Consider the following 23,094-nt stretch of genomic DNA (forward strand, 5'->3'; position numbering starts at 1 on the left):
TTCTGCAGCTTAGCGCTTGTTTAGTTTTAATTTCCTATGAATCCTTAAATGGCATGATGGGATCATCCCCTCTATTGCTAATTTGTATTTGAACCCGTCAGGCAGCCAGTGTTGAAATCTTTTGCTTCGATTCAGTTCTTTCGGGTTTTTTTCGTGTGTGTGTGTGTGTGTGTGTGCGCGCGCGCTCTACATTAGTGCCTAAATTACCCATGAGTTTTGCGTCTAAACAAGGTTGTTATGGTCTTGGCCGATGTGATACTTTGCCCAAGGGTCACTACTGTCTTCTCAGTAACGGTACAAAATTTGACTCTGTTCTTTGCTATTAAATTATTGCCAAGCCATTACTGAGACACTAGCTGTGTTTACGTGGACACAAATAATCGGAATAAAGGCCCAATCAGATTAAAGATGCCTCATGTAAACGCGTCAATGGGAAGATTCTGCTCCGATTCGGCCCATTCGGAAAGAAATTTCATTCCGAATGAGAGAGGCGGTTTTTGCCGATCATTATTCCAAATGGCGGCCATGTACACACGCATTCGAATCCTGTCTTCCTGGTTGGGGTAAAATTACCTCCACCGCCCACGCATGCCACGTCGGCGTCACGCATTTCCGCCTTTGCGGCAGCCGGTTGTTTTCCGGCGAGCGAGAAAACATTGCGGGAAGGGAAGCAAAACTGGTCTGTTGCTAACACAGCATTTAGGCTTTACAGCCGCGGGTATTTGGCTCGGCGAGGAGAATATTTACTGTTGGCACAGTGGCATTGGCAGAAATGTGTTTCAGAGGGCTCGGAGGGTGTAAAAACTTTGTTTAGTAATTCTTCTGTTAGAAATATTGTGGCTGGTGAAAAGTCTGCTAGCTAAGCTCACCTGTATGGCTGCTAGCATACGATTGGACAGTGAGAATTGAGGGGCGGGGCTTAGGAAAAGTTGATGGCTACCTTCACTTCTTTTGGCATTTCTGTTTTACTTGGACAAATTGAACAATCATAACAACACATTCATTTTGTATTGACTTATTTTCCCGATTGGTTGAATTAAAAATAATGATGATGTATTTTATTCAAACCTGAATGACGGGTGAATATTGTGGGCACTAGTCATTACACTGGCCACACAACTGTCTGCAAACACTTTTTCACATCTTGCTGAAAACACTGTTGCACTATTTTTGCAAATACACGTCAGCCCCGTCGTGGTTTGGCGACGACGGAAACGGCCCTCGGCTTCAGAAGTGGCACCGTCATCATTTCCCGCCGCGGCGCCATCGGATTGCTGATGCGTCCGGCTGCAAATGTTGATGTTGCTGTTGGTCCTCATTCATCAGAATCCCCCGAAAACAGCCGGCGATTTAGCGAAGTCCTTCAACAAGCAGTTTGTCACTTTTTCTGCCATCGGAGTCACCGGCGCCAGATGGACACCAGAGGCGTTTGACTGTTTCAAAAACTCAAGATGTTGTTCTTGTTCGGGAGTAACGACCTTCTGGTTCCGCGTGTTCCTCCGGTAGAGTCTGACTGCGTGCTGCAGCCACTGGGACACACACACACACATACACACACACACAGAGAAAAATAGGGGGCTCTGATTAGCATCTCCTGTGTGATTAAAAAGAGAAGCCCGAATAGTTCATGATGTCGTCTTCTCTTCCCCAGGCTGCTTTTGGCAACAACATGTAACTTATTCAGGTGTTGCCTTGTCGGATAAACATTGCAACCTGAACGTTCCATGTCAAGTGCAAACCGTAGTAGAAAAAAAGAGCACACATTAGAGTAAAGAGACAGACATTACCTTGTTCAGAGCACCAGTGTATTGTACATTTTATGTGGGATTTATTTTAATCAAGTAATTTTGTGTTACACCAATCTGTTCCTGCTGTTCCTATATGTGTGTGTGTGTGTGTGTGTGTGTGTGTGTGTGTGTGTGTTACATAACAGTACATATATCCTGTGAATGTGATTTTCTTTATTGATTCAAATGTGCATATTGGTAATTCAGAGCTCAGAATTGCTGCATTTTCAGGAAACCACGCAAATATAGACTTTTCCCAAGAAACATGTTCCTCATTTAAACGCAATTCCCGATATTGCCCACTTTCATTTTAATTCCACTAAACTGTGCAGCACCACTAACTGGCAGCAAAGCCCCGAACACCTGTGAGAGCAGCACACGCCTGGCGTGACCCCTGGAAGCAGAAAGTTTTGTCGTTCAGCTGCTCTTGGATTACAGTTTGTCATGCGCGCGCGTGTGTATTTTATTGTTTATTCATTGTTTTGGTTGTTTTTAACCACGGCAGCGGCAGCGAAGCCGAGCTCGGTTTGACTCCACTGCGTTCAATTCGGCCACCCGTAAGCAGAAATCCTTCAGCCAGATTGATTGCTTTGGTTTCATACTGCCTTTTTGATGGATCGCGTAAAATCCAATTCCTCTTTATTTGATGCCTGCCGCACATCCATCACGCGCACGCTGCTCCCTCCTCGTGCTGTGCGAGATGCGATGGAGCTTCTTTTAATAAAGCAACCAAAAAATAAATAAAGAAAAGAAAAACAAGCATCGGCTCGGAAAGGATGAAACACAGGAGGTGGTTGTTGCCCCCCAACCCAACCACCACCGCCACCTGCATAGAATAGTTTCAAAACGTGCCAAGTAACAAATCATTTATTTATGTATTTTTACTCACTGGAGAATTGACCAATCGGGAGTTAATGTAGTTTAGCCTGGAGATTAGATTAGAGATTATCAAAGAAAGGCAGACTGATGTTATTGCCGGTTGGAAGCAGAAGCTGTTCTCATAGATGCAATTCATATAAACGCATATCAACACTGCTTGTGGGAATATCAGCATCCATCCGTCTACATGGACTCTGCCAGTCACTCGTTAGTTGTCGTTACGGTTATGAAACTATTCATCAGCCGCCTGTCACGCACCCTTTAGTGTGCGCAGCTACGGCAGTGGAATCGCACAGCCGGTTGACTGTAAGTCAATTTTTACGGCAGTGGCCACTTAACATGATCAAAAATTATAACTTCATCATCTCTGGGCCCGTGGAGGATGGTGTTGTTGCTGCAGCAATGTTTTTTCTGTTGTGTGAGTGAAATGAGGGAATAAACACACGTTCCTTTTGTTGGCTGTTGTATAGAGAAAACCCTCTGGCGCCTCTAGTAGTTGGTAGACATGTGCTTCTTTTCAGGTTTAAAATGGTATAATGACATGGCAAACTGCTTTTATTTAACCTATTATCCTCATTCACAAGTGTTTTGTAGTCAAAGACATGCAAAGTCTTACATGACTGTTGCAATTAGCAAAAGTCTGTCAACATCTACAAACAGGTGCTTCACCCTTGTAGGACCTGTGGATGAAAACATCTCCAGAGCAGTGAGTGCACCTCTGAAACCACCGTCATGGTGAAAAATCGTAACGTTCAGGCTTGTGACCGAAGGCGTCTGCTGTTGAATACATAGAAATAAGTATTTGGACACACTTGAGGTGTGGCTGCTTTCAGACGTTTACAAGCATATACAAATTTGTGTTCTCGGTCCATTTCTGTACACTGTATGTACAAATGACCGCAGCAGCCCATCATCCATATGTATGCAGATGATACTGCCATAGTAGGACTATTCTGCAACAGCAACTCCATCACAGCCTATGAAAAGTCCATATCAGAGGAAATGGTCATACTCACATCCAAACCACCCTCCAGCATTCCACAGCACACTCATCAAAGGGCAATCCATAGTGAACAGTTTCAAACACCGTAGGTCTCATCATCAGTGACAACCAACTACAATTGACTGAACATGTCATCCTCCACCCACAAACGTGCACAACAAAGACTCTGAAATCACTGAAATCGCTGTCTGTGGCCTCCCGTCTCTCTTCCTGCTGCTCGACAAAAGTATCATCCAACCCATCTTAATGTACTGCTCTCCCTGTGTCTTCACCCTGCTCACTGCAAGCAACAAAACTTCTGAAAATATCACACACAGCATCAAAAATAATCAACCTCCCCACCCCGTGTGTGTCACATGCAAGTGAACTTAGCCATCACACTTCTGGCACGAACAATAATAAACAGCCCAGACCATCCCCTCCACCAATTCTTCATACTTCTCTCATCCGGCCCAAGTAAGTGTGGAAACGATTTTCCCTATCGGACAATAAAGACCTCACTAACTAACTGAAGGATTTTTGTTCTTTCTAAAGTGTTAAGAAGAAAAAATGTCAACCTAATTCCATGTACTTTTGTTTTAAGGGATGTTGTCTTGCTGAAACATCAAGTTTTAACCTGGACAGAACAGTGCACGTGCAGGAGGGGGCACATAGTATGTGCTCGACTGTACATAGAGGAATTACACTGGAAGGCTTACAAGTAAAATAAATCAGGGTCCTCGCTGGGCAAACCTTGAGTATGCAAGCTTACTACACCACCAAGAAACCTCAAAAGCAAGATGTTGCTCTTCCTCTTTCTCCTCTCTTCTTTTTCTTGTCTTTTGCTAACGAACAACTTCCTGTCTGTGACAGCTGTGATGATCAAGGTGCAGAACTGGCACAGTTGTGTGTGCGTTTGCGTGGAGCGACTGGAAAGTGACCAGTCAGGGATGGAATCTGTCATGGTCTCTTAAATCGTGTGACTGACATTGAGCTGGACGTCTAGCTCTCGCAGCATGCTAATGACGATCTGTAGCCTGTCACAAAGTTCCATGCGTGCATTCAATGTCTGGTTGCTTGTTTTTTGTTTTTTTTTTTTAGATGAATCGGCATCATACAACACCGGCCTCATACAAGGCCACTCCCAAGTCATGCGTTTTCATTTGTGCAGAAAATCAAACCTATCCTTTGCAAAGATTTTTGTGCAAGATAAATTTTTTGGAACCGCGACTTGTGTCTGGATTCATCTTCAGTCATATAGGAACTACACACCTCCAGTTTGTCTAGTCAAATTTGCAACATGCATCGACTGTTCCCATTTTACTTTATGAAAAAAAAAATTGACAATGAAACAAGAGAAAGTCATTTTCCGAGAGGATTTGAGCAGCATCACGACTTCCCTTCTGCTTGTATTTGTTCAGCAGAAGGGCTGGGTTTGTGCTAATCCCCTGGCTGCTTAGTTTGTGGGGGACTAAGCATGAGGTAAGTCTAGTGATTACAGCATTTTTCAGCGTGAGGAGTAGGCTGGATGAACGACAATCAGGGGTGTGGAAAGCCGGCGTGCCTCCTGAGTAGCCCTCTAGAGGCCCGCTGGTCAGCGGTGCATCGGGCCTGGATGTCTAGAGTCCCATGTCCAGAGTGCAGTCAAGAGGAAACTCAAAGGGTTTGGATGAAAAAAAATTGGATTGGTCTGGTTGGTTCTGTTCCTTCTGTATAAGTCACCCTTTCTCTTTTAATTGACTTCTGCATTTCATTTTTGCCCATTCCAGTTGCACAGTATTGTCTCCTGAGGCGACACTCTCCGAGTTTTTAAGTCCATTTGCTTTGTGCTACGTGCTACCACGGCCCGCTAGCTTTGACCAACTCCTGGTCCACTGGCAGTGCTTTGAAATGGCCAATCTGAGCTAGTGTAGATAGCACAGGTCCAATCTTTTCTACCTCTGCCCACCTGTTAGAGCAGCCAGTCACCTGTGTAATGAAGTGACTTGGATCTCTGCCGGTAGTTGAGACCCAAGGAAAAGAAAGTGGCAACCAATCACTGTCTGAGATCTTCCTGGTCTGCCTACCGCACCTGTATTTATTAATGTTTGTGGTGTTGTAATTTATATTTGTGATCCTCATCATTTCATCCTAACCCACTCGTGGAAACTGCATGTCACCAAAGTGCGTCTTCCGCTCATCGCCGGGGTTTTTGCATCCAAACTCACGTCAGTCGTTCTCTCTTCACAAACGCCTCAGCTCGTCGTCTGAGCTCTAAACCGCCATGGCAACGACGGCTTGCGTGATTCAGGTGGCATTCGAGAGCAGCGGGTTAAGAGTGGCGCTGGCGGGGACGGAAGAAAATCTGCCCTGCTGTACTTTTGAAACTGTGAACATGAAAAGGAGATGAAGAGAAAATCACTACGTGTCAGAGGTTGACTGCAGGAGCTCCGTCTGCTGATCCCTGGGTGGTTGAAAGAACTGGAAAAGCCTAACACCCGGTTCACACTGGACGCGAAAGCGCCGAGCGCTTCAGTTCGGCGCCCATGTTAATCAATGTAGTGGTTCACACCAGACGCGAACGGGCGCGCGGCTTGTGCCATTAGGAGCGCCGAGGAAATTCGCGAGCGAGGCTCGAACTGGTTCACACCAGACTCGAACAGCTCCGCGACGGTCGACAAGCGCTTCTGCTCAGCTGCTGTCTTTTTTTCACTCCATTTGAGCTTTTTGTTTATGAAAGACCTCTTTCATAATGACCGGCATCTCTAGGATCAAACACAGACGTATTTTGAATGAGTCTTCCTCTGTGTGTATGTGTGTTTGTGTGTGTGTGTGTGTGTGTGTGTGCACGCGCTTGTATTTGTTTCACCTCTCTCCCACTCTGATACAATGCACTGACAAATATAACATACAAATATGATCGAATTTGTCATTCGGTTTTTATTTTGAAATTACTTTATTTTGAAAATTCACCGGATTTTCTCGTTGTTTTTTTTAGCGACTTCCTGTACTATTGACGAGGGTCGCTCGCGGCTCTGCGCACAAAATAGAGCAGACGCCGAAACGACAAATGCATGCTGTTCGTGTCTGGTGTGAACCACCACATTGATTAACATAGGCGCCGAATGGAAGCGCTCGGCGCTTCGCGGCGCTCCCGCGTCCAGTGTGAACCGGGCTTAAAGACCCTAAAGTGCGGCTGCAGCCGTGATGGATGGATAGACGCATGGGTGGGTGGATTAGACCTGTAGAAACAGCAGAGGATTGTGGTTAAAGAGTGTCACTTATTTTCAAAAGGCACTTGACATCATCTGTTTGTTTCAAATATGGGAGGCATTTTCTTGTGGAAAATATTTGGTGGTTTGATAAAGAAAAAGACAGTGGAGATCATTTGGGTTGTTCACTTTACACCATGTTTAAAGAAATTGGGTTGCCACAGAGGAAAAAATGAATCCCACGTGGAGTTAAAAAAGATGCACTAATAATTTTGATAACCGTGACAATTGTAATAATTGGTGAATAATGCAATCATAGCAGCCAGAATCGTCATGGTAATTGAATCGTGATGGGAATTGAATGGCAATTTTCTAATGAATTCAGTGATATTTCTGTCACCACTGGTTCAACTTTATTGTTTGTGTGTTGTGCCTCTCTCTTGTTACGAGCCCTCATTCTGACCTCGCCATTTCATTTTACACCTCAAAGTGACGGAGAATCTGCTTCACCTCACTTGACTTTTTTGTTTTACTTTGTTTTATGTGATCTTCGTTGTTCATTAGCTCAGCCACCAGCTCTAATCAGGTGTATTGTACCCCATTAGACTCGTATTGTTGTTCAATTAAAGAGCTGAAAACTCTCGAGCAGGGGACCAAGCTAATTATAGCGTTACTGATTATTTTCTATCACGTAAATTGTTTTCTTACAAATTTTACTTCGACTGCAGCTGGAGCTGCCATCAGCTCCTTTCATGTTTCCTTTTTGTGAACAACAACTTCGGATGCAAACTTCAAACTTGTTTTCTCCGTTGGACTGATTTTAAAAACAGAGACTAACAGACTAACACTGTCAGTGTCGCAGGAAAAAAAGATCATTTCCTGCCATTTATCTGCGTTTCACATCACAGTCAGCAGCAAAAGTTCAGACAGGGTAGGAATGAATTTTTAAATATCAGACTTGTCCCTCCTGACTGTAAACGGCAGACTGACTGGTGCTGATCGCTGAAGTGATGGTCGGGAACCTGGCAGGAACTCGCTGCAGGTGAAACTTGAGAGGTTGCCAGGCAAATGATCGCTGTCGTCAATTTGTTTTCCTCCTGACAGCAAAATGATCTCATGAATGAATACTGGGAATTTTTCTCGACTTCATCTGACATACTTAGTGCACGTAAGGAGGCTCGGTCATTTGTTGGCTGCAGAGGCTTTTGGAACGTTGCGCCAATTATTTGCGTCTTTCCAGAATTAAAATGGGGACAGCGACTGTTCCATCCTAAAAAAAAAAAAAAGAGAGAGAGAAAAAAATGTATTTTTAATGAATTGCAAGCAGCATGAAATCAAAGCTCTGTGGGAAGGAGGGGGAGCAGACAAGCTGTGCCAGGCTCTGTTTAAGAACACAAGGGGTTTTGTTTTTTTGTTTGGTTCTTTTGCTCCATCAGATACGACAAACCCTTTGTTTACCTCCGCCCGTCTCTTCTGTCTTACACTTGTTTTACCTTTGCCCTCCTTTGCTCTTCCATCCCGTTCTTCACCGGGGCTCCACAGGTCACATTTTCACTTTGCCAGTATTTTCAAACAATATGTATCCGCAACCTGCCAGTGAACTCCCAGGAAGTGGGGAAAGTTCATCCTTTACTTCTATTGCTTATTTCGCTTTTTAGAAGCAGCGTGTAAAAAGAGGCAGTTCTGGAAAGCAGCCTTCTGTGATGTCACAGACACCTAAATTAACCAAATTCCACCTTCTGCCTTGGTTTCGTTCACATTCAAACGTGGAAGTTTCAACAAAGCATCAGATTTTTTACTGCAGGCTGCAAACAGAGGGTTTTGGCCATTGTTTTTATTGTTTTTTTCTCATTTTATTTGTCTTATTTCTTTTTTTAATGGTCATTTTAAGAGAATCAAACTGGAGGTGACATCTCTACAACTTTAATCTCTTTATTTTATTTCATTTGTTTTGTTTGTAAATCAGCTGTTACATCGACGATTGTTTATCTTTATTTCCACTGGAGGACATTCCCACATTTCTTCAGCTATATTTCAATCCACCCGTGCAGCCTGAGCTTCTCCGGTGTGGATGCCAATTTTAGATCCCAAATGGGCCATCCGGGAAAAATGCACCCAAGGACTTTTATTCCCTGAGCCACACAGGGCTCCGTGCTTGGACTGGCTGCATCAGGAACAATAACAATAGCTTTGGCGGTTTTCAAAAGATATATAAATATGTACATTTTGTTTTTCCTGCCATCTGCCCATTTTTTCTTATCTAAGGAGCGTTTTCCTTGCACGTCGAGCCAAGCGATCACATCCACCTCGCTTAAGAGTCACTGTGCTCCGTTCTCATCGCCTGTCAAATCTCCCCCCCCCCTCCACAGCTACGGCGACATGGTGCCAAAGACGATCGCCGGGAAGATCTTCGGCTCCATCTGCTCGCTGAGCGGCGTGCTGGTGATCGCTCTGCCCGTCCCCGTCATCGTCTCCAACTTCAGCCGCATCTACCACCAGAACCAGCGGGCAGACAAGCGGCGCGCTCAGAAGGTGGGAGTCGGGTGTTTGCCGTCGGATTGCGGCCACTTATTGGCAATTAAAGCTTAAAACTCCCCGGAGGGCCGAAGCGCTTAAGGGTCGTTAGGATGGTGGGATGGAGCGGGAGGTCAAAGTGTTGGATGACTTTCCAAACTAAACATGGGCTGCAACAATTAGTCGACGTAATTGATTATGTCGACGACAAAGATTTTGGCGTCAACGTGTCGTGTTATTGTTATTGTAAAATTACCAAATGATAAAATAACATTGTCCGCTACATGCCCATCTGTACCTGCAGTGCAGCACTTAGCACAGAGGGTGGCGCTGTCGCTCATTGTTAACGTCCCGCAAAGAAACAAAGAAGAAGAAGAACGCATGAATTATGGCAGAACAGACACAAGGCGAGGCTCGAAAACTGACCCAAAGTTTGGGAATATTTCACGGAAAATAAAGCAGCGAAGCTCTGTAGGTGCAAACTCTGTGAAGCTCACCTAGCATTCCGTGGTAGCACTGTGGCGACACCAACACCTCAAACGTCGACACTCCGGAGTCGCTCTGTTGTCACGCACCGCAGAGAGGCGTTCACGAACGACGTCGGGGATAGATATTTCGCAGATTTTTTTCAAGTGACATGCTTATTTCTTCGGTAAATCATGAAACAAGATTGCGTGGTGTACGCTAGTTCACTTCAGTGAATGCGTACTTTACAGCAGTAATTAGTGAATTATAGCCTCTGTCGATGCTAGCGTCTATACTAAACTGTAGCACCCTTTGACTTAACACTTATCAACTGTGTGATTTTAGGCGATATTAATTCAATATTTAAGTTAAGATATTTCACAGTGATAAACATTGCATGTAATCTTTAAATTGTTAAATAATATACCTATGATATGTTATGTTGAAAAATGTAACAACTGTGTTACAGATAAATGTTTTTGTTGACATTTTAAAATATTTGTTAAAAAACAAACAGTATAACACAGGTGTGAGGATTTAAGCAAGTTAGGTTAAACAGGCGTCCAAAATAGGTGATGAAAAATGAAGAAGATAATAATAAGAAAATAAAGAAGATTACCGTGACTAATCGAAAAAATAATCGATAGATTAGTCGACATCAAAAACAATCGTTTGTTGCTGCCCAAAACCAAAACACCTGAAGGTCAGTTTCAAGTTGCGCGGAGGTGAATAACAACAAAAGTTCAAGATACCTGGATGATTTTTTTTTCCTTCCCGAAACCAAAATAAAAAGGTCACAGTGATGCAGTTTGACCTCAGTTACGTGTCTCTACACTCTGTGTCCTCGGTTGCGCAACAGAAGTATGTTAGCGTTCCCATGCCAGCAGTGTCGAGGCCGCAGTCGCCCGGCAGCCTCGACCTTTCCATCTTGTTTAGAGCGCCCGTTATGGTGGGAGGGAAAATCGCAAATCCATACCTCCCTTCCAGAAGAATCTCAGCTGCCTGCCACCGTCACGAGCACGTCGGTTTGCTTCAGAAACGGCCGAATTGATCGGCTCTGTCCGCCTCAAATAAAGATAAAACTGGTTTCGCCTTCATCTGGTCCAAACGGGCTCACTCATCAAATTAAAACCTGATCGAAATCCCTATAGATCACGTCGTGAACCCTTTGCAAAACTCGCTACAAAAGTGAGGAAATTTCAGAATGCACCTGTAACACACTAATTTGATGACTCAATATGACTCTTAAGCACTCTGAAGCTTTGACTGCACTTGTCAACCTGTTCACTGGTTCAATACTTATTGCATAACAGGCTGTTCGAACAAAGTCGCTAACCACAAAAATCACCAACGCAAGTGAGTTCTGGTTCAGTCACAGTTTGTGTCCTCTTCATCAGGCTGTTCACATTCTGACATCATGAGACCCGAGACGACAGCCGACACAGAGGTCACATGACCAGTTATTGAGACATTGGCTTTTTGTGTGTATGCGTGTTATATCCCAGAACACCTTTTTTCTCCAGTAGATTGTTTGAGATGAAGAAATTAATTTACAGATTAGACTTTTTTTGAAATAAAAAAATTATGCAAAGTTTCAGTCAAATAATTTTTTTAGGGGGAAGGATTTTAGTAGTAGTCAAATGGTTTGTTGTTTGCTGAAAAATCACATTAAAACTCTTTCAATTTGCCATTATCTAAACTAAATTGTTGTGTTTCCACTTACTGGCTGAAGGACGTAAACAGATGTTAAAAGATTTCATTTAAATGCAAATATTCAACCACAAGCCAGGCTTTGAGTTCCTGTATTCTCCACGGTAGCATCCATCTGATTGTCTCAGCACTCACTTCTGGCTGGAGCAGCATAACTCACTGTTTTATGCCAATATTGAGAATTTGCTTTTCAGAAATTCGGAGTTTATTCTTCATTTATAATAATAATAATTAGAAAAGAGTAAACAGCGTGTTTGACTACCGGGGGCTACACTTTTCACCTTAAGTGGCTCCGAATACAGCAGTTAGCGAGAGAGGACTCACAGGTGCACAATACATTTATTTATTTATTTATTTATTTATTTCTCAGAGCACCCCTGAGGCATACATTTAAAATGAATAGCAATGTTTTTTTATTGCTCTTTTATTGCCACAGCGCAGGAATTTCAACACACACACACACGTGCACACAGTGATATGAACTCCTGGCTGCAGGTTTAGTCTTTGATTCAGTAGGCTAAATAAATGCTTACGATGTCTTTGAAGTTGAACCGACCTCACAGACTTGCTGCAGTACTTTGCACACTCACATATGAACACACATGCGCACACTGCTGTATCTAATAAGTGTGGGCCGTAAAGCAATTAGTAACCATTAATGAATGAACACATCAGTTGGATTTATGGAACAGGTGGAGCTTGAGCCGATCTGTCTGGCTTAAGCTCCGCCTTTGTACGATAAATCTGTCAGGCACTACAAGGGCAACTGCACCTTTCACTGTTTGCCTCAGAGAAGAAGAAGAAGAAGAAGGGCAACACAGTGGTGCAGTGGTTGGGAACACTAAATTGTCCATAGGTGTGTGTGTGTGTGAGTGTGAGTGTTAGTGTGAATGGGTGTATGTTTGTTTGTCTTTCTATGTGGCCCTACAATGAACGGGCAACTTGCCCATGGTGTCACCCTGCCTTCGCCCTGTGACAGCTGGGAGAGGCTCCAGTAGACCAGAGTGCAGGAGGAAGCGGTTATAGAAGATGAACGGATGGAGGGAAACAGACATTACAAGCCAGAGCCTTACAATCCAAAGAGAAATGTTTCATGCAAGTCGAATGATTTAAAATAGGTTATTTTACCACGATATGGCTGCATATGTGAATTTACCAGGAAACGTGAAGTTTCTGACTTGCGGGCAGCCCTGTTTAAAAATCCCAGACTGGAGCTGAAAGTGATGCAGCAGTATTCTGAAACGTATATGTATTAACCAAAACAATCATTGTTAATTTGCAGCGGTTGTTTTCCGGCTAAAATCATTCCTGCTCATAAGATTCTTCCCACTGTATTTCCTTTGTGATTTTCCGCTCTTACCTCCTTCCTTCGCCGTGGCTGTGAACGTGCGACCGCCATCGCAACGGTGCGGGGGAGAAAAAAAAAACAACGAAAAACAATTTGCGCCGGGCGCATTAGCCCACAGTATGAGCCGGAGTCAGTCAGCGATCTGTTTCGTGTTAACTCGGCTCCTCCGCTCTCCCTGCCTCTATTCACTCAGGCTCCCCTGACCTTGCCTTCCTCTCCTGCTCTCATTCGTCTTCATTCTTATCTAACAACAGGCTGCTCCAGGCTCCCATTACAATTATGCAGTCGTCCCGGGATTTGACTTTACAAAAAAAAAAAAAAAAAAGGGGTCCTCTCATGTGCCCATTGTCAGCGTCACAGTCGCAGAATAGAAATAGAGAATCTAAATTGGATTTAATGATAGCCAGAGTACAGAGCTTCCTCCTCGTGTTCATTAACCCGCGGCGGGGCGGCGACCGCTGCCGCTGCCGGGCCTAATTACCTGACAGGTTAAAGAGTGCACTCCGAGACACGCGCGCCCTCTCGTTGTTGTTGTGCCTCTCGCAGCCCGGACGCCCGCAGAGTTTTCAAGGCAGCGGATAGACCCGGCGAGGGGAGAAAGTGGAGCGGTGATTACAGATGGTCGGGGGGGGGTGCAGGGGAGTGGAGAGAGGGTTTGAGGGCGGCGGACGTGAGGGCAAAAGTACAAAGGAAAGCAAAAGTAGGAAAGAAGCCGGACGGAGGAAATAATACAGCTCTTCGCGGCCTTCCGGAGGCTTTAAGGAGTGAACGCGACACACTTTTCTCACTTCTCTCTTCGACTGTTACTCGCCCTCTCAGCGGCTCACTGGAGCCGTTCGGACTCTGTTTGGCCGTATGACCAGTGGCCGTATGGTCCAGCGTGAACGCTGCCAATCGCCTGGACCGAGGTGAGGACGTTACACTCCGCGCGCAGATGCAGGTGGTTTTTTTTGTTGGTAAGAATGGGATTCAAACTTTTAGGGCCAAATCCACAAAGAACAGAGCGCAGTGGTAAAAGACGATGGATGATGTGCCCGTTATAGCCGCAACTTTAGCATCGTATCCACAAAATACGATATATATATATTTATATATATAGATAGATAGATAGATATATATGCACTATATTACCAAAAGTATTTGCTCACCCATCCAAATGATCAGAATCAGGTGTCCTAATCACTTGGCCTGGCCACATGTGTATAAAATCAAGCACCTAGGCATGCAGACTGTTTTGACAAACATTTGTGAAAGAATGGGTCGCTGTCAGGAGCTCAGGGAATTCCAGCGTGGAAGCACAGGATGCCACCTGTGCAACAAATCCAGTCGTGAAATTTCCTCACTCCTAAATATTATTCCACAGTCAACTGTCAGCTTATTATGAGAAAATGGAAGAGTTTGGGAACAACAGCAACTCAGTATATATACATACATATACATATATATGTATGTATATATATATATATATATATGTATGTATATATATATATGTATATATATATATATATATATATATATATATATATATATATATATATATATATATATATATACATATATATATATATATATATATATATACATATATACATATATAAATATATGTGTATATATATATATATATATATATATATATATATATATATATATATATATATATATATATATATATATATATACATATATACATATACATAAATGATGTTTACATATTTGTGTGTGTGTGTGTGTGTGTGTGTGTGTGTGTGTGCGTATACACAGTAAAGATGCCTGGGCTGTTCCAGCTGCTCCATGCTTGTGCAGTGAACAGGAAGTGAACAGTCATCGTAGTACTTGAAGTTAAGGCAACCTGATCCTCCAGCCGCGCCGAGTCTACCGAACTGTGTGCGAAGCTTCTCTTGTTTATCACCAGTCACAGAGGAGATGTTTCGCTCCTGATCTTCAAGTGTGCAGAGCTGCTGTCCAGCGTAAAATGCGACGTCCCACTTGAGCCCGTGTTGCCGTGCTTATTGTCATAGCAGGTGGAGGCCTGGCGCTTCCTGCCTCACAGGCTGACGGGGCTGAAGCTTAAGCTGCTTGAATACGAAGCGTTGCTGTCTTTGAAAGAGCTTCGTCTTGAGGAGCCGTGAGCGGCCCGCCTCTTTGTTTTCTCCTCGTTGGGCACGCTCTTCACGTAGCCGCTGCCGCCGCCGCCGCCGTCACCGCGGCCCCGCCCGCTCGACGTCGCTCGCACCTTCCGCGGCTACGTCAACAATATCTGCGGCATCCAGGCTAATTCCATCACTTCTCCAAAAAGCCAATATGGCTCGGCCTCGCCCCCCGTTTCTGAAATGCATTTATTGTGGAGAGAAAGCGGCGAGACAAGGTTAAAGGATTTCTCACCTGGCGTGTCCAGGAGAAGTCGAGGCGGCCGTCTTTCCAATGAAGTCGTGCCACAATAATATCCTCTTTGTTTTTTTTAAGAAGTTTTCAATTTGATTTTGCTCTTCCTTCCTATCTTGCCTGCCTCCTCTCCTGCCTTCGCTCTGTCCAGTTATCGCACCCACGTTTGTCAGCGCTGTTACTTTTATCTCTACGCTGCACGTTATTGGTACAAAGTGAGACGCCAGTGTGTAAATTCAAAGGCACGGCTGACATCTTTTAAATGGGAGTAGCTAAAGGAGCTTCTTATCGGATTCAGTTTTTAGTGACACCGCGTGTAGTCTTAAATGACATGTGGTGTGACTGAGAAAAACCATTTAAGTTCAAATACAAAGAGAAAAAATAATGAGGGTTTCTTTTTTTGTTTTGTTTTGTTTTGTTTTTCTTAATCTGTTTTGGCTTTTGCGGTCTGGTTTTGTCAAGTAGCGCAGCGAAAAGATTTAGCTAAAAGCCAAAAGACTTTTGATCTGTTGTCAAAAGGAGCAACCATGTGTTGGCTTTTTGAGACCATAACGTGATATTGTTGATAACAAAATAAGTAACTAAAATACAGATTGAGATGAGAATGGTGAAAGGGACCGTAGTTTCTCAAGATTAATTTCCTCCAGACTCCAGGACCAAAAAAATTAATACATTTAACAAAAAATTGTTCCAGTGGGCAGATCTGTCTCGTAGCAGAGTTTGGCTAGTAACCCCCAGTAGCTCAGACCAGAACTAGCTGTTGGTGAGAAGGTCTTCCTCAGAGCTTTGTTGAATTGCAGGTTAATCGCCACTTCTCTGATACAACGGATTCTTTTTATTATTATTATTATTTAACCTTTATTTTAGCAGGAAAGTGCCATTGAGATTAAAAGTCTCTTTTCCACGGGAGTCCTGACTCCTACGAGTCTCCAGCAGTTGTTGGCATGTTTGAGAGTACTTTGGGTAATAACATCATTTGAATTACCACTACAAGTACACATACGCGTAATAGGGGAATAAGGTCAGTTCACCTTGGGGAAATTTGGTTTTATTTGTTCAGCATAAAATAATGTTAGAAAAACACATATTGAAGCTGTTAAAAATATGTTGAATAGAGTTGCACACATTCTTTGTGGTTTATGTCAGTGTTGTTGTTTTTTTTTTTGTTTTTTTTTACTGCAGAAGCTGTTTTATAACCCAGTTTTATCACATCAGTGATGTTTCATGACTTTGCTGAAGACACCACGACTTAAAAATCATAACAACTCAGTTGCCTTGTTGCTAAATGTCTCAGTCTCAGTACCGGGTTGGAGTGGAAACAGATCCAGGCCGCAAAAAAACAGTCAGTCCACGTCAGCCACAGGCTGCCGGTTGTGTTCAGTAACATCAATGAGGGGGCAGCTTTGTTTAAGCGGGTGTGACGCTGCCGAAGGTAAGAGGAGGAACTATTAACGGTGCTCAGGTTCTGGGTATCAAACGGGCGCATTAGTCATCCACTCATATCTTCCTCCCACCTCGTCTGATTCCCTGACCTTTTCTTCTCACCTTCCGCAGAAAGCCAGACTGGCCAGGATAAGAATATCCAAGTCCAGCAGCGCCAACGCCTTCATCCAGAGTAGACGCAACGGCGTGCTGAGCGAACTGCTGGAGCTGACGGTGAGAGAGAGACCTGTGACCCCACCCCACCCCCCCCCCACCCCCCAAACCACACCCACACCCCACTCAGAGCGCTGCCAGCCGACGGCGATGGAGTGGGTGCCGTGATTAGTGGAGAGTCTTGGAGAGTGTTTTCATTAAAAGTGACATGAAATATCAGCGCACCGTAATTCAGTTCCCGGAGATTAATCATATTGTCCCGTCGCTCAGGAATCATTCGGCTGATTACGGCAGCCGACTGGAACGTGGAGGCTCTGAAGCAGCATCTCGACATATCACACACCCACACACACACACTCGCGCACACACACACACATTCGGGCAGACACAAACAGCTCAAATTACTGCCATAATTAACGGAGGACAATTGAAAACATTTCTCCAAATAGGAGAAGTTTAGTCATGATCGTCTCGACGCACTGGAAAGCTTCCAGGTTTCTGGGTTGGTCAGAGCTGAACAAAATGTATTAGACTACCGTGACCATAAAAGATCAGGAAGACATAACTATTGTAGAAATCTTTGGTTTGAAACTGAAAATGTTATTTGTGCTAATGTGAAGTTATTTGTCTGGCAAATCGCCAAGTAAAACAAATGAACAGTCTTGAGAGTCAGGAATTAATCAGTAATGACATCCAACTTGCTGTTCTCTTTGGGAATGCAACTCAGTAAGTAACTAAAATTTTATATTTTAATCAAGAAATAATAATATGCTTTGTTTTGCTGTTTTCTTGTAAAACAGTATTCTTTTTTTTCAAATAAGACTGATTTTTATTGATATAATTTTCGTTAAAGAGCCACTACAAACCATGTTGTGATTTTGGTGGTTACCAGTGATGTTGCTTTACGCCATTTTGGACCATTTGTTTTTGTTTGACTTGTCCTGCGGACTTGTAGATGATGCTGGAGCCAATTTTTTAGGCAGTAAATTTCCAGACAGCAGGACACTCCCTAAAGCGACAGTCACAAACCTCCTGCCGCTGCTGCTGCATAGTTACGGAGAGCATTTGCAGAGGGATGTTGAATGTTTGGACGAGGGATAAACTGCTAAGTTGTCTTTGAATTCTACCTGCTGTTCAGGCTCACCGAGAAGAGAAAGAAAGACCATTTAGCTCCCGTGAACTATCGTCATTATGTTGTCACTTGCTGCAACGGATTATTTCATGGTATCTGGTGGCGTCAATGTATTGCATAAAGGAGACTGACACAAAGACCTTGCAAAGAACATTTTATACAACAGCTATTGTTCCCAGCGCAGTGCTGGTGCAGCTCTGCATGCATCCTTGCATGATCCCTCCATACATGAACCATCACTGTGTTGAATCCCAGGTCCAGTCTTAGAACTGTTGTTTGGGGCGGCACCAAAATATTGTGAAATAAAAAAAAGAAAATCAAAATACTCTGCCATCACAATAGCTTTAAATCAAAACTTATAGCGGTTGCTAGATGACCATCGTCCTTTTCCTGCCACGTACGTATGTTTGAAGAACATGTGATATTAGCCATTACATAAGTACAGTCCTTAAGTCTCTCGAGCTCCTTATTATAAGTATAAATAAGTTCAAATTGGTATAATTATCAAGCATTATATTCTTTTTTTTTTCTTTTCAAACCAGCTGGTAATGCAAAAGCTGCTGCCTCCTGCTCTGCACATTAAATCTTAAAATGCTCTGACTGATGTGCAGCGCAACAGCAACAACTGTGCAGTTATTCTGCTAAAATCAGTCAGACTGTGCAGCGTGCGGCATGTGTCCGCCCCTTTCGCCCAGTAAAATGGAATTTGAAATGCACTTTGCACTTTAAAGCAACAGCTCATGTTAAAACATAAGGAAGTACAGACGGTACAGTACAGCGCAACAACAGCGACAATGATGTCACGGTTTTAAGGTCAACAGCAAAAGAGAGAAAAATTCAAGGTTACATACATATTTGCAGTATGTTAATTGAACATGAGGAAGTGTTGCACAGCCCTCATGTGCGTCATATTGCACATGAAAAGAGTTTAATGTTAAAATATTGAAATGCTGTTTTCTTTCCTTTCCCCCTGAAATAAGGAAAGGCGTGTCCACCTCTGGGTGATCATATCTAAAGTTTTGCCGCTCACCACAACAAAGCCCCCTTTAATGTTTAAATCTTCCCTTATCACGCGAGCGCCTCAATAAGCACCGGCAGCCAGCAGTTATCCGGCCCGCATTAAAAAATGAGAAAAGGGGAGAAGAAGGGAAAGGAGGAAATCTCCACAGGAATCTCAAAAAACAGGGCACTTCAAAAACCTCATTAATTTTAGAACTGCAACAGCAAAACACCCATCTCGGGAAGACAAACTGGGATGTGGAGTTGCAACGAGTTCTGCAAGCTGTGGCCCCCCCCCCAAAAAAGTAGCGCGTGACGGTGCGTAAATGAATAAGTGTTAGCATTAGCCTGCTAAAAGCTCTGGTCTAAATCACACAAGAGAAATAAATTACATTTTCGTCGAAGGTGTGTCGCTGTTTATTCGGACTATTTCAAGCCGTCTTTCCTCCCCTTTCTGAAGAAGGCCTGAACTCTGTTGCCTTTCACGCTTCAAAAAAAAGAAAAAAAAATACCTTGTATTCACCGTGTAAAAAAAAAAAAAAAAAACGTGTTCCGTAATGCATGAGCAAATTGCCTGCATTCCTCCCATCCAGTCCATCATTCTTGCTTTCAGTGGCGCGCTCCCCTCCCCTCGCAGATGGTTACTAAAATCCATTTGGACGTAATCGAGTCCAGTGTGAAAGCTCATGGGTGTGTGGAAGTGGTTGGAATTATCATATAAATGCCATCTGTGAGTGCTGAGCGACCCCTCGTCTCTCTGCGCGTGTGTGATGAGGCTGCCAGAGTCCTGGCGCATCAAATTATGGTGGTGTCAGTGCTGTCAGTCAGCTGCTGCTGCTGCCGCTGCCGCCGCCACCGCCGCTGCTGCTGCTGCTGCACAAGTCTACGGATGAGCTGCTGAACAGCTGGGCCGGAGCCCAGCAACTGGAGACTGCAGTCGTCTGCTCCTCCTTTCAGCGCTTTAATTCATCTTAATTTCCTTTTTATATGTCAGCTTTTGGTGATGGCAGCCTCTTATAAAGGGTTCTGGTGAGTGGCACTGGCAACCTGCCGATCCTCTTTAAGGTGATTTTTGACGTACGGGGAGGGGATTTACAGGCTGGTGAATGACGTTGCTGTTTATTCGCTTTTTCGATTCACGTGAATTTAAAATCGATCGGGTTGGAGTCCGCAAAATCGCCAGCGACTGTTGGACTGTTGGCTTTCTTGCCTTTAAGGTTAAGTGTGTAATATTTGGACATTTTGAGAAGAAACAGCGACGCCAAGTGGTCACATTTCAGATTGCAGAACATTTTCACCCACCATCCCTCTCCCAAGTTTGCAAGTGAACTACAGTTGCTTGGTTCCCCCTTCCACTTTCTTCTTCGTTGGCTTATTTGAGGACGTGAGCGTTGACCCTAAATATGAATGGATTGTCCACACTGGGCTTCCTTAGAAACACGGAAGATGTGCAAGATGGCAGCTAATTGGGAGCAAGACCCTTGCTCTCTCTGCGCTCTACTGCCGAGTTCCGCGCCTGGGTTTGTCATTGACATTGTGTCCAGTTCCTGCTGTCTGCTAGCACAGCCAGAATAATAATTTCCTACACGGTGAAAGGATTTGTCAAGTGCAAATAGGTTTCATTTTTCGACCTACCACTGCAGAACAAAGCATATCATCAGTCTGACAGCCAGACTTGGACTCACAATGAGCCCGCCTTCACTCCAGGCACGCTGCTGTGATTGGCTGAAGTGACTTTACTCCTGCAGCTCCGTGTCAGGAACGAGTTCGACGCCCTGCCCACTGCTACGGTGAATCCGTTATCGACGCGAATCGTTGCTCTTTGGATCAGACTCACTTCTTCTAGTTGTGCACCATCTTCACGATCGAACCCCTGCTCCCAACATGCCGACCTTGAAATAATAATCCCCTCCTTCGTCTTCTCAGAGGCGGACTGTTGGAATTCGCCGCTCTCAGGCATCGGTGATAAATCGCTCCTCTCCAAACCAATTCATCTGCGATTCATCTGGACGTCGAACTGGTGTGAACAGACCCGGACTTAAGCCTCCAGTCTCCCGTCTCCCGGCTCGCAGCGTGTTTTCGGATGGATTTTTAAGAATTAACCGATCACTTTGGAAGCCCGGCGGGGTCTGGCCCTGAACTGCACTGCCAACACGTTGAGAGTTCTTGGCCGGGTCACTTCTGCTCGAGGCTCAAAATAAGAGGCGTCTCCTCCTTCAGGCTGGCTGAGGAGATTAAGCGTTGCTCAAACTCTTTGAAATGACTTTTACACACTTGCCTTGATGTAATCTTTTCTTTTCTTCTGCTGCTATTATTTCCCACCCTGTAATCTTTCGCTTCGTCATCTTTATGTTTTCCATTCTGCTTGCCTCTTTTTCTTGGCCCGCCCAGTCAAAAAAAAAAAGAGTCTTCTTCTCTAGAAAGCATTTTGTACACCTTGTTTTTAAAGGTGAGTAGAAATAGTAGAAATAGTAGTAGTAGAAGTACTCGTAGTAGTAGTAGTAGTAGAGTTGGCGATGGTCGTAAAAATCTATATAGAAGCTTTCTGAAATGAAATTAACATTTTGACTCAGTCTGCAGATGTCCAACATGAAACCGTTGAGCGAGAGGACTGTGTGAGCGCCACTGCACTGCGGCCACTTCCTGTCAGGTGTTTTTTTGTGTGATTTGACCGACTGCGCCAAGAGTTTAAACACTCTGTCCAACCTTCACGCCAACAAAGAGCCTCAAGCTGTCGCTCCCTGTTACAGCTGCCCGTTACAAAAATTCGACTGGGCTGCTTTTCACTTGACAGATATGAGCTTCGTCCAATCACATTCCAAGTTTTTGTTTTGTTTCTTTGGGTTTGTTTTTGTGCCTCCTCATTCACTCACACATACATTAATTTCTCCTCTCTCCCAGATGGATGCACGAGATAGACACACTCGTCAAATGTGCCATCAGACAGAGAAAAAAAAACATATTTTAGATATTAAGGATATTTCTTTCTCATATATTTTGAACATTTTATTTAATTTCATTTTATTTATTGTTTCTCGCTTTCTCGTGCCCACGTCGCCGTGTCAGGAATCTGAATGTGAGTCCTTGGACTGGATCATCACCCACACAAACCCTCTGTGTAACGATGAGCTCTGTAGGGGAATTCTTTTTTTCAGTTTTCATAGTTTTTGTTTTTCAGACTAAGCCTTAGTTTTCTTAGACCTGGCTCTTGCTGCAAGAGCAAAAAGTGGTTTCTTATGTTCGAGAGTTTTTTTTTTCTTTTTTTCTTCTTTCTCTAAAGAATTTTGTGGAGAGTTTTTCCTCTTTGCCGAGGCTTCGTACATCAATACCTGCTCAGCGTCCTCCAGCAATGCATAGCACCCAAAGGTACCGACTTAGCTTTAAAGAGGAGGGAAGGGAACCGACTGCGATGCCCTTGTACAATTCATATTTTATTAGTTCAATAACCTGGAAGAGGAGGTTCTTTTTTCAGTCTCCTGACAAAGGCAACCAAACCAGGCATAATAACAGTGTTTAAAAGCCTAAAGAGCGTAAGCTATGTAAATAAATAAATAGATGGATAGTGAGCTGCTGTTTGTGGGCAGGTGCCTGGAGATGTTGACTACCTGCTTTTCATAAGAAATGAAATGGCACTGAGGGAAAAACAGGTCAGTTCACCATCGAGCATCAATAATAGAGTTCAGCACAAACCTCTGAAATGATTGATGATGATGAGGAGGAGGAGGAGAAGGGATGATGAGGGTGATGATGATGATGATGATGATGATGATGATGATGATGAAGTAAATTTATTGTGTGTGTGTGTGTGTGTGTGTGTGTGTGTGTGTGTGTGTGTGTGTGTGTGTGTGTGTGTGTGTTTTGTAGAATAAGGAAGAGGAGGAACACCGGCTGATAAAGTCCTTCTCTCTGCTCGAGAGCCAACACCACCACCTACTGCACTGCCTGGAGAAAACCACTGTGGGTGCACCTGAACGCCTCACTGCGGGCTTTGTTAGCAACACTTTCTTCCCAGTCCTCTATTGATAATTACATTGTTATGCAATAAGGAAAAGATGAATGAAATACGCATCTCAAATGAAATGTGTTAGAATACCTGCTTCAGTAAATCA

The 23,094-nt window shown here is 43.8% G+C and overlaps 1 protein-coding gene across 1 annotated transcript in view; it reads left to right on the forward strand.

Moving 5' to 3' along the window:
• LOC142887516 (A-type voltage-gated potassium channel KCND3-like) overlaps nt 1–23,094 on the forward strand; it is a 77,397-nt gene that overhangs the window by 52,249 nt on the left and 2,054 nt on the right. The window contains exons 2-4 of the mRNA XM_076025224.1: nt 9,209–9,371; nt 16,813–16,914; nt 22,850–22,942. Of these exons, the coding sequence (XP_075881339.1) occupies nt 9,209–9,371; nt 16,813–16,914; nt 22,850–22,942 (358 nt within the window). The remainder of the gene's footprint in view (nt 1–9,208; nt 9,372–16,812; nt 16,915–22,849; nt 22,943–23,094) is intronic.

The sequence above is a fragment of the Nelusetta ayraudi genome, unplaced genomic scaffold (genome assembly GCF_046127955.1).
Source record: "Nelusetta ayraudi isolate G7.1 ecotype Tasmania unplaced genomic scaffold, CSIRO-AGI_Nayr_v1 ptg000017l, whole genome shotgun sequence".
Lineage (NCBI taxonomy): Eukaryota > Metazoa > Chordata > Actinopteri > Tetraodontiformes > Monacanthidae > Nelusetta > Nelusetta ayraudi.